The 11,850-nt window shown below is 40.8% G+C and overlaps 1 protein-coding gene across 1 annotated transcript; it reads right to left on the reverse strand.

The window, feature by feature from the left end:
* Positions 1 to 3,848: 3,848 nt before the first annotated feature.
* Positions 3,849 to 11,361, reverse strand: LOC119738155. The gene is made up of 3 exons (XM_038212901.1): positions 10,277 to 11,361; positions 5,421 to 5,601; positions 3,849 to 4,592 (listed from the first exon to the last, which is right to left on the reverse strand). The coding sequence occupies exons 1-3, from the start codon at positions 10,694 to 10,696 to the stop codon at positions 4,345 to 4,347; spliced, it is 849 nt and encodes a 282-aa protein (XP_038068829.1). The 5' UTR covers positions 10,697 to 11,361; the 3' UTR covers positions 3,849 to 4,344.
* Positions 11,362 to 11,850: the final 489 nt, after the last annotated feature.

Consider the following 11,850-nt stretch of genomic DNA (forward strand, 5'->3'; position numbering starts at 1 on the left):
TTCTAACATAATTGTAAAATTGGAAATGTTTTAGTTTGATATCAAAAGCCAAAAATTAGCCATCATTAACCAAAAATGTTGTACTTTCTCCGGATATGTGGTAATTACAGTACCAAATTTTACTGTGCACACTCACAGGACGTGGTGAGAAATCAAAAGGTTGGTTCATACTTCATGTGAATTTCAATGCGAAGTGAATTTGTTAAGGTAACGGCGAACATCACAATAAAACTTCAATTGTTGATGTCTTGAAATTCACGGAGCTTTTGCTTTCGCTTGAAGTATGAACTGGACTTAAGGTGAGTTCAAGTTTGGATGTATGCCAAGAGATGAGGAGATTGTGCTTGGAAGCATCAAGAACGGGGTCTCAAGCAGGGATTGATGTCCAGCAGATCTACGTCTTCATCTTCTGTTGGGCTACTGCCAGGAGGAGCTACATTGAGAAAATGTTGCCGCAGATGGAGTCCTACTTTGGGGCCATGGATAGACAACATTTGTCTTTCTGGGTCAGTGTCATTCAGCGTCATCGTCATTCAGTGTCATCATCGTTCAGCGTCATCATCATTCAGCGTCAATGTCATTTGTCGTCATCGGGTACAGCTCCTCATCTCTTGTGCAAATCGTCCTTTAAGTGTTGCCATTTTTTTTATTGTACACATGTTAAAGTGCTCTTGGCGGAATTTTGCCAAGGTTTTTTTCTTGGGGGGGGGGGGACGGGAGTCGAATGACCATACGGATAGGGGTCCATTAAGACCTCTGTATGCTTTCACACTCAAGCAGATTGTCCGTAATGTTAATGACACGTCACTGATGGTTTGATTGATTTTGTTTTCTTGGGTAAAATGTTCTTGTTTTTGTTGTATTATATAAATTTTAAGTTTGTATGGTATAGCTCTTGCCATCCTCGCAATATGACTAATAATATCCGCATATGTGATATCATTTGACACATGTTATTGGTTATTTTCTTATTTAACTTTCTTTTTTTCCCCACTGGCATATGGAATCTTACTTGAAGCCATGCCAACGTTTAGGTTCATGTATGTCCTTACATGTGATTGTGAATGTATTTAAATACCTCCAGTTCTTGTTGCAGATATTTATTAAGCAAGAGAAGCCAAACTTTTTCTGGCCCAAATACATAACAAGTTTTCAATCTTAATACAAAAAAAATATGAATAATCAAACAGTGTGTATAAAAAGGACTTCTTTAATCGTGTATGTGGATACACCAATCCTGCGTATGTTAATAAAACTCGCCATAATATGTCAGTGGTGACTTATTGTCAAATTTTATGGAGTATTTGACGGTCGGAGAAAATGGGCATCAACACTATGGCTTACATTTCCATTATGTACATGTATTCTAGAAACCATAGTTTTGTGCATCAAATGTCATTCCGTTATGTTCCCCGGCACCTTGTCTGCACCAGCTTTCAGAAAATCCATTCGTAAACAAAATAATACTTTTCCTAGTAATTAGGCCTACTGTCTGGTGTTAATGTTAACTTATACTGATAGCTTTCGCGTGTTTCTAAGGTATCAGACGCTTGAGTGTATTATGTACTGTAGTTTGCATACTTAGTTTAGTCAAGTGCACTCTTGTTATAAATTGTAAATATACATTGTATTGTAAAATGAACTGTGTAGAAACCAAAACAAATAAATGTGTACAAAAAGAAAGATGAACAGGTGTTTTTGTTTGGATATAATACCGGTATTTGTTCACGGAAAGATGCTTTGTACAGTATAATCCTTGCCCCGTCCTTTGATGTAAAAGAGTCTGCTACATGTATTCCTTTGTCGATACACTCTTAATATGGAAACAAGAATAGATTTGTTTGGCCTGGTCAACCTAGATTCAAAAGTTTGTCAGCACTTCAGGTGGTTCTGTTCGTTAATGTATACCGTGTACAAATGTACATGTATACAATGTATACTCTGTATACAATGTACCGGTACATAATCCGTGGGACGAGGCCTTTTTTTCGCTCGCCACGCGGTGTGCGGTGTTTTTATTTGAAGCCCACATCGTCAATGGATCATGATTATTCAGCTAGTTCGATGTTTATTCATATAAATAACAGTGACGTCACACCACTGTAATAACTGAGTCATGCATGTACATTAAAGCATTTCAAAGAGAGGCTTTCGTCGAGCTGCCACAGTGGCATAGTGGAATGAACTACAGATCGCAAGATCTGCGGTTCTAACTCAAGTCCGTTTTCATCATTCGTTTTTGCTGGTTGGGATCATGGGATAAGTTTAATTGAAGGGAAAACACTACGAGAATCTATGAGTGTCTTCCATCCACGCAGCTTGATAAATATTTATGTTGGGGTGCGTAGTGTGATTGGTTAAAATACGATGTACGCTGCAAAAAAAATACGCAGGCGGTCTGGTTCGCCGACTTATATAGAACTACACAGACATGTAGATTATGGTGTACCCCATCGAAAAAATGTTCGGCCTTTGTGGATGAACTGAATGAAGGTGTTTTTTCCCCGATAGTGTACGTCATCATCGATTTTTTTTTTTCTGGAAAGTTTTATAAACTTCGGCAAACTAGATCGCCTATCTAAAGAAAACTCGAAGCGTTTTCGGCCTCTTGTCCCACGGACTCCATGCTTATACCATAGAGCACCTTGCTCTATGCTTATACAATGTACATGTACTAACATATCCGACAACAAAATCGGCAATAGGACTGGGATAGTTATGTACAAACATGTTTATTGATGTAGAATGCCTTTTTACAGGCAGCTTCGCAAAGCTCAACTGGACAAACCTATGTACATGTAGTTGACAAACCTTATGACATCACTGTGAAGAACAACCAACCAAGGGTTTACAGTGTTCATATGCATGGGCATTTAAATTTAATTTCCAGAGGCATTGTTCCTGATTTGTCACGTGAGGAGTTTTCTGCCATATTCACCCATTGTGGAGTACTGTGCGTGGCGTCTCTCATCAGGCGCGGATCCCAATTAGGCCTCTTCTTAATCAAAATGACTTGTGAGGTCACAATTAAAGTATTATGCACCCCCAAATGCAATGAGCAGTGTTTTCCATTAATTAATGGTCACGAAAGAATGCGAATGAAGATCACGCGTTCATAGGCTACATTATCGGCACACTTATAAGTATTTGACATTATTTACACTGGAAATGATCCCGTCCTTTGATACAATAATATTGACATCTTGTGTAACTGAAAAAAAGAGTAAGCATAATGTTGACTTGAAGTCTCTTTAGGCTTTCGTTTGAAGCTGCGATTCGGTGAACATAATAGCCTATACATTTTATTGTTAAAGATGATAAAATAAAATAGAGTATTTTATTTATGATTAAGGCGAGTTATTTTAACTGCAAAATAAAAGCTTATAATGCGCGCCCGCAGAATGGTTCACTGAGCCGATAGGTCATGGACTGCATGCACTTGTTGGACCCTCCACAAAAGTTATAAGCCTAGCCCCTAGGGTGTGTGGGGGGAAAACATTTCAAAGTTGGAAGATTCAGGAGTGTTGGGGATAATGGCCAAGTACAATTGTGCAAGGAATGTCAGAACACACTCGACCTTTACCAATTCGTAGATTGGAGGGGGTTGGCATGTGTTATTTTCGTGTGGCTCAATGACCCGTCTACACACGGGGCGAGTCAAAAAAGCGAAACCCATGATGTCGGGACCATTGTTTCAGTGAAGTTCTGCATGTAGCACTTTCAAAATCTATGGTATGAAAGCCCAATTCATAAGCATTCTTTTAGTACAATAATTATAGTCCTGACATGAGTGATTTGAATGATTCTTGTACTAAAATAATGATTAATTGGGCTTTCATACCATAGATTTTGGAAGTGCTACATGCGGAACTTCACTAAAACAATGGTCCCGACATTTGGGTTTCCCTTTTTTTTGCTCACCCTGTATAATAATACATGGATTGGGCGGGTGCATACCGATGTTCCCCGAAATCCTTACCCTGTAACCCTAGCCCTAACCCTAATCTTAAGGATTTCGGGGAACATCGGTATTGGGGAACATCGGGTAGACCCCGATTGGGCACTTGTTTCAGAGGCGTGGAGCATTCAACATTGTAATAATACATGTAGATGACTCGTCTCCGAGCGTGTCGATTTACAAGTTAATTGTTACAAGTCCCACACATAATCCTGAGGTCGAGACTAGCTGCGGTAGGCTTCGCATTGCCTGTATAATTGAAAACATTACTTTATGAGCTACAATTGCGATGACGTTCTCCGGCGTCCGCGCTAGTCATCATAAAGTTCTCGCCACATGAGCTTCTAAGAAACCAGAAACGACGGAAGTATCGCACTGCATAGCCGTCACCAATAGCTGTCCATGTTGACAGGACTTCCCACCGTCAGCCCAGCCGGCTTGCTCTCCAGGATGTCCTTCACCCGGTTGTGCCTCCGCTGTTTCACCTTGAAGGAGCGAACCCAGGCCGGGTCCTTGCTGGGGCGTGGGTGGGCGGGAGGCCCCGTGCCTGGTCCGCTGAGATGAGCCCCGGACTTGAAGGCCTTCTCGGATGGTGAGGGGGATGACTCCTTGAGAGCAAATGTCTCCCTTGGTGCTGCATAAAAGAAAAGAAGGGTATTATTGTACTGTATATTATGCGTCCGTGAGTGTTTGTCTGGATTAGGATGAAATAGAGCATCAGTAGACACCGGAATGATAGCAGGAGCACCGTTGCTCTTATGGAACTTCACAATTTTATTCGAAAATACCTTTTTATCACCAAATTACGGAAACGGAAAATCTCTCTCTCTGTTGAGTCATCCATTGCCTTGAGGCATTGGTGGAGTATTCACAAAGTCCGTTTAGGCCAAACAAATCTCAGGTTTCTGGTAGGCGCGCGTGTCGCCGTAGCCATGCGCGTCGGCAAAATGAACAAGTTTTTTTTTCAATGAAAGATGATGTCTCAAAACCGCAAAACTCACTGGTTGACTGGAATCCTGCTGCTGCACAATTTTAACGTGTTTTTAGATGGGGTATAAGCTTTATGTGGCCTCTCTGGACTCCCATATCTTTGCACTAAGTTTAGTCGGGCACCATTTTGCAGTCATCAGCCGAAAAGAAAATTTCATTTGAAGAAAAAAACGGTAAAAAAAAAAGCCGCGTCGCCGCACCACTTTTTGGCAAGCTCCATACCAGAAACCAGAGACTTTTTTGGCCTTAAATAGTCACTCGATAACTGAAGTTGGATGAGATGGGAGCCCACGACCTAATTGGCCTAAACTGGCGCCCCATGTCAAAACAGCGAGAAGTTAGACAAGGTATAGGCCTATAGCTCAGGACGGTCATATTTAAGGTGCCTGCTTTGGTTCCACTGGAATGTGCATAAAAATAAATTTCAAAGATGACCGTCTATGAATGAAAAGGGTCTAATCACAGCGTGTACCTCTCGTGTTGTAAGGGTTGGCCGGCCTATCCTGTAGCATGTGTTTCTTTGCCATGTTCTCTGTCCGTGCACTGGTTAACCACTCGTCGCTCCCTCGCCCCGAGGATTCAGTCTCTGCGCCGGTCGCTGTCTTGTTGGGTGTCCTGGCGGGGGCCAGCTCCATTGCTGGCGACGACGGAGTCTAATGAATAAAAGAACAACGTGAATAGTTCTACTCAAAACTGGTATTTATTCCAGCAAATTACACTGAACTTTTCAAAAACGTCGTTATTATTATCCATGAACAGAACAGCGGGAAAAGTTGCCTTTTATGCACGGTGTTTTTTTCAAAACTTTTGCTCCGTCTCGAGCTTCGGCTTTATCCCTGTCTTAAAAATAACTTAGAAAAAAAACCTTTGATGTCTAAATCCAATAAAAATATTCCAAACTTTGCTCTCATATTATAAGATTTATTCCTGATAACATCACACTGAGTGCTTATGTCTCGAGCTTGAGCCGGGCCGGGATGAAGCAAAGCTTTCGAAAATTGTGATTCTCTGAACGACCACCATCACTCAAAACAACAGGCCTACAGACTTCGATCTAGGGGTTGTGCCATCCAAAAATTAACCCATAACCTGAACGAAAGAGAAGTGAGACGCCTACGGTGGCCTTTGAAACTTTTTCGTGAAACTTGCCATTTTTTTGTACGACTTTCAGGCACCAAAAGTACAAATCATGTCATCAGTGTTATTGTAGTGCGTTGCAGGTGTCCTTGCTCGAGGCAAATGTACTAGCCTGGACAACAATTCAGAAGAATGGCCCAACAAAACCTCCTTCACGCTTTCTGTTGCTAATAATCCCACTCAGGGCTCCAAGCTGCTGTTGTGACAACAACTATGAAAAGCGTGTTTATACGGTTGAAGAACGGAAGGTGATTATAAACCCACTTACTATTTACTGTGCATTGCCTAACTACGGGGTATTTACGGGTCTGCTTTGATTGCGTTTTTAAAGTCTATTGACCGTAATAAAAAAAATATATAATGCGACCAAAATGGGGTATTATTCTGAACCTTCCGAATTCTCACAAAATCGTATACCTCAGTGTAGGTCATTGAAACTACAATATGCTATACATGTATATTCATTAAATGATGATATTTAAATCATACACCATGATTCATCTGGTAATGTCTCAATTAAAACGAACTACCTGCCGGTAATGCTGAGCCTGCATACTGCCAAATTTACCAACGGCATCCCTACATTTTCTCGTTCAAATAGGACCCATCATTTTTTGACCCTTATTTTATCAAATCTGCTCTTAGATAATAGACCAAAAGCTAGGGAGATGATCCTCTGCTATGTTCGCACGATTCCACCGATTTTGAAACTAGACGGCCTCGTTTTTGACAAAAAATTGTGGGGTCACTTTCTATGCAAATGACTCGCGTAGACATTTTTGAAACCCTAATCAAAATGTCTTCTTGAATTGAATTGAATTGACTTGCGGTTTTGCCTAAGTCAATTGAGCGTGATCGGCTGACTGATAAGGTTTACGCACAAAACCCCCGGCCAGTGAGGAGTTGCATAGAAAGCTGGCCGACCACTTTTTGCGAAAGTGTGCCGGTAATGTAAACTACGGAAGCGTATTTAGGACATGACCGAAACTATTTTTTAGGCCCACTACTTCGCCCGGGCGGATTACTATTTCGCCCGGGCGGATTACTATTTCGCCCGGGCGGATTACTATTTCGCCCGTGCGGACTACTATTTCGCCCGGGCAGACTACTAATTCGCCCGTGCAGATTACTAATTCTCCGCGGCCGGGCAGACTGTTAATTCGCCCGGGCGAATTAGTAATCCGTCCGGGCGAAATAGTAATTCGCCCGGGCGAATTAGTAATCCGCCCGGGCGAAATAGTAATCCGCCCGGGCGAAATAGTAATCCGCCCGGGTGAAATAGTAATTCGCCCGGGCGAATTAGTAATAGAGGGCCGGACATTTTTTTTTTGGTCATGTCCTAAATACACTTCCGTAGTAAACGGACAGGTAGCCTATTATGTCTGGCAGGGGGGTTGATTGAAATTGACTGTTTGTAATATAAGTGTGCAATTACATTGTATGTGAAGGCTTTGCCTTGCTAAATATATATATATTATATTTAATTTTTTTTATATCCTCCAGTATTTTATTGGGTATTTAGTCTTTTGCGTATGTTTTTCTCCTGGGTTTGCTTATAGGCCTACTTGCCCTTTTTGTGCATTTGTTTGTTTGTTTATTTGTTTGTTTGTTTGTTTATATTTTTTCTGGGTGGGGTTTTTATAATTGATTTTTTTTATTTTTCTTGATCTCATGGTAATTATTTATACTGTATAATAATCTCCTTTTTTTGTCTGACCCATCTTACCGAAAATTTAGAATAAATTTTCGTTTTGAAATTGAAGAGTACAATAGGTCACCTCCTGATTTTCTTCGCCAGATTATATATATTTATTTCTATTTTTATTATATATTTTTCGGACAATAATTAAAAATCTATTTAAAAAAGAAAAATTGTCCTGGTCTACACAAAAGTTGTAAAAACTGTCATCAAGAGTAAGATTCGCTCTACGGGGAAATTGCTACATTATCACTTGATTTTCAGCCGCTTCAAACGGAGTTATATTTCGCAAGGTGTTTCAGGCTTTGTCCGTGTCTTTAATTAAATGCCTCATGCAGGCCAACCGTCATGCGCACAGACCTTGACACAGGTGGTGGTTGCCATGGTGAGGACGCCATCATGGAAATAATGATCGCGGCGATAAATCAAAATAACACGATATGAACCGACAGCGGTGACCATAAAAACGCACAATGGAAGTCTGGTGGAGTTGTATTTTCATGGTCTATTTCCTAACACTCTTTTTCTGTGAAGCCTTTGGGTTGTTTTTCACCTCCCGTGGGTCTGCTCAGGCCGCGATTCCAGTGATGCATGCCAAAATCTCTACAATCAATAAGGTCACACTAAATTATTTAATCAGTAACCTTCATTATGATAGGCAGGTCTCCTGAAATTCATTGTTTATGCTGAACAATTTTCTAAGATGTAATTTTCAACCGGAAATGTAATAGCGAACTGTTATAATAGGCCCTACATGAATGTTTATTGGCTATTTTTTTGATATCATCACCTATTGAAAATATAATTGATAGTGGTAATTTGTAAACATGTCATTATTTTGGAGGTAATTTACAGTGTTGTAGTCGAGTACATTTCCATGAGTACGAGTATGAGTACGAGTAATTTGCCATGAGCACGAGTGCGAGTACGAGTACTTTGCCATGAGTACGAGTATGAGTACGAGTACTTTGCCATGAGTACGAGTACATCCATGAGTACGAGTACTTTACCATGAGTACGAGTACTTTACCATGAGTACGAGTACTTTGCCATGAGTACGAGTGCCTTGCCATGAGTACAAGTATGAGCACGAGTACCAAAAACTGTATACTGGACTACCGTATACGAGTACAAGTACGAGTACTTTCTACAAGTAGGAGCAAATTTCAATGGTCACGTGTTCTAAAGGCCTTTTCGCAGTCAAATTATGCATTAAACAAATGCAGAAGCCTCTAAAACAGTAGAAAAAAATGTTCCTTTCCTTAATGTACCTCTTAAATATTTTGTTTTTAACTCTTGCCGGAGAGCATTAATTTTGCAAGAGTACGAGTACTTTGTCACGAGTATACGAGTGCGGATAATATTTTTCTTGCGAGTCCAACTACATTCTCATGAGTAAGAGTACCAAACAAAAAAAAATGAACTCGAGTACGAGAACGAATATTTCAACACTGGTTATTATATGGTAGCCATTTAATTTTTCCGCGAAACATAATTTCTTTATAATTGGCAGGAAATAGGGAAATGTCTCTGAACGAGTTTGTCAATTAGATACAAAAGGGAAAATACCAGAAAACAACAAGTCAATACCAAATGTCATGGAGTGTGGATGGCACATTGATCGATATTTCTTGAATTCACGTTGGTGCTCATCCCCTTACATGCATGATTTATATGCCTAATATACCTGTATAAACACTAATTGACCTTGACGTTTCAAGAAAGTTTGTTTAAATGTCCTCGGTTTCGGCCTTGAGATACACGTAATGACACGATTTGTAAACCTGAATGCCAAAACTGAAAAAAATCAAAAAGTCCGACTGAAACATGAATATCACTTTGAAGCTTATTATCTGTATTTACTGAAATATAGTTTAGTTCTAAACATTGTTTAATAGTTCAGCTATAAAGTTTTAACTGATATATTAATTAATAAGTAAAAATAAAAATCATTTGTCGGAGTACGCATGACACCGTGGTGTTCGAGCCAATTTCTATACTACAGCAAAAAAGTTGAATGAATAATGTCTTTCTTTAAATCAATGGAGTGACTGACACGTTTTATCAGAATTAAAATCCACATTATGATTATAAATATCGATTATGCCACCTGGTATTAAGTTGTCCGAATTCGAATTGTACGTCCGACAGTAGATATTTAATCATTCTTAATTAACAATTAGGAGGAAGATGTTTCAAGGAGAGATGTTTACTCGACAAAATTGTGTAGTACATGCACATGTATTTTGAGTGTTGTGTCAACATGGCAAATCCTGGATAAAAAAAATTAATTAATTAAATCTTAAATTCCAGCAATATTCGTTAAATTAAAGGACGTGTGTGATTCCCTGGCGTAAAGTTATAAAGAAATGTCTTTGTGCTAAATTATGCAAACTGAAAAACCGCTTAAGCTTGAAAGTTGAGTTGAGAAAAATGACTCTTTTGTGTTTTGTGATGATAAAAGATTTTGTGATGGTAAAAACGCAACTGACCTGTTGGGGCGATTTTGTGGACCTGACGCTACCAGCCGAGGTGGAGAACCGCACCCCTGTCGCACCCGTCCTTAACTTGACCGGGGGAAAGAACCCGTCCGGCCCCACGCCCCTCACGTTGAACCGGCCCCTCGGCTGCAGCTCCACGTTCCTACCAAAGTTTACAATCTTGGTCCCCGCCGGTTCCCGGGCCATGGGGCTCCGAGGGGTGCGGGTGCCGAATTCGTTGGTCGTGGTAGCGGCATTGGGTGGCATACGGGAAGTTGTGGGGTGGTGGTGGTGGTGGGAGGGGTAAGTGTACAGCGGCCGGTCCGAGTCCTCCGTGACGGCCGGTACGGCACGGTTGAGGGCTACCTGGAGCGTTTGCCGCGCCACTGCCGGCCGAGTGCCGGTGGGAACATTCACAGTCAAGTTACTCATGATCACACCAACAAATCACATACACATCATTAGTTCAACCATTACATTACATCACTGAAGTATTACGCTCCTACTCCTGCACATGAGACAGATAACAAGCCAGTATCACCAAGTTCCTTGGACTGTTCCTTGGACTATTCCCCTCAAGGTTGGTCCTCCATGATGTCGCGGCGTCTGTTGCTTGGTACCGGGACAGTTCGAGACAGCACCGTCCCGCTATAGAATGATGACGCACTTGTTTGACCGACTTACAACCCCATAAAAGTGTGGCCCTGTCGATATTTGCACATCAATGGGGGCATTGATCCGTCCCCTGTTCTCCCGTCTGCCTACAAATGGGTTTCCTGCTCGCTGCAGTCGGTATGTGTTGAACAGCTCTCGCTTATACAAAAATGCTTTCTGACATCGCCAGCTAAAATCAATAAAGATTACACTTTCTCCCCATGCGTGTGTGGACCATGGAGATACGTAGATACGAAGCGCCCATCATAACACTGCTGGTGGCTAAATTTAGACAAAAGATATCCGTTTCCAAGCGCTGTTTATAGTTTGAAAAGTCGAATTAAATGGTTCAAACATCCGCACAACATCCACATTCCGCATGCAATTCAATTAGTAGTTTAACATCCAAATTAGGCCTAAAGTGGAAAAAAATCGCAGTCAACTTGAATGATCCGAAACTATTCATTATAAAAAGGAAAAACATTCTTGTGAGTCTTACTTCTCAGTCATTTCGTCCACACGAGTTGATAATTCTTTTGTTGAAAGGCGAAGTTATTATATCCACAGGAACAAAAATAACCAGCTTATATCAGCTACAACATTATCGTGTACAGGATGGTTCTTGAGTAATCATGTCGTCCATTGTTGTTAGTGAGTGCCACCATCGTCACATTTCCATGCGCTGTGCCAAGTGTCATGGCGTTCACACGATAACCTTTTGGCCTCAAACACACGATCGTTCTGGGGGAGAGATCTTTGAACCTTTTTACACTACTATGCTATGATGATTTATTGGTCTACAGTCAAACGAAATGAATGCATTAACTTTATGTGTTTGTTAAGAATCGTCGTCGTCGTAACACATTTTCTAAGTAAACTTTGGATTGCCCTACCCAAAGTTTCTTACGCAGAATCGGGGTGTTAATAAATAG

The sequence above is a fragment of the Patiria miniata genome, unplaced genomic scaffold (assembly GCF_015706575.1).
Source record: "Patiria miniata isolate m_02_andy unplaced genomic scaffold, ASM1570657v1 HiC_scaffold_3, whole genome shotgun sequence".
NCBI lineage: Eukaryota > Metazoa > Echinodermata > Asteroidea > Valvatida > Asterinidae > Patiria > Patiria miniata.

Bases quoted from the DNA above. Each gene is read 5' to 3' on its own strand.
- LOC119738155 (XM_038212901.1), bottom strand. From the start codon at position 10,696: ATGAGTAACTTGACTGTGAATGTTCCCACCGGCACTCGGCCGGCAGTG. The intron at 5,602-10,276 runs GTCAGTTGCGTT...TTTATTCATTAG, and splicing joins CCACAAAATCGCCCCAACAG to ACTCCGTCGTCGCCAGCAAT. The intron at 4,593-5,420 runs GTACACGCTGTG...TCTTTTATGCAG, and splicing joins CAACCCTTACAACACGAGAG to CACCAAGGGAGACATTTGCT.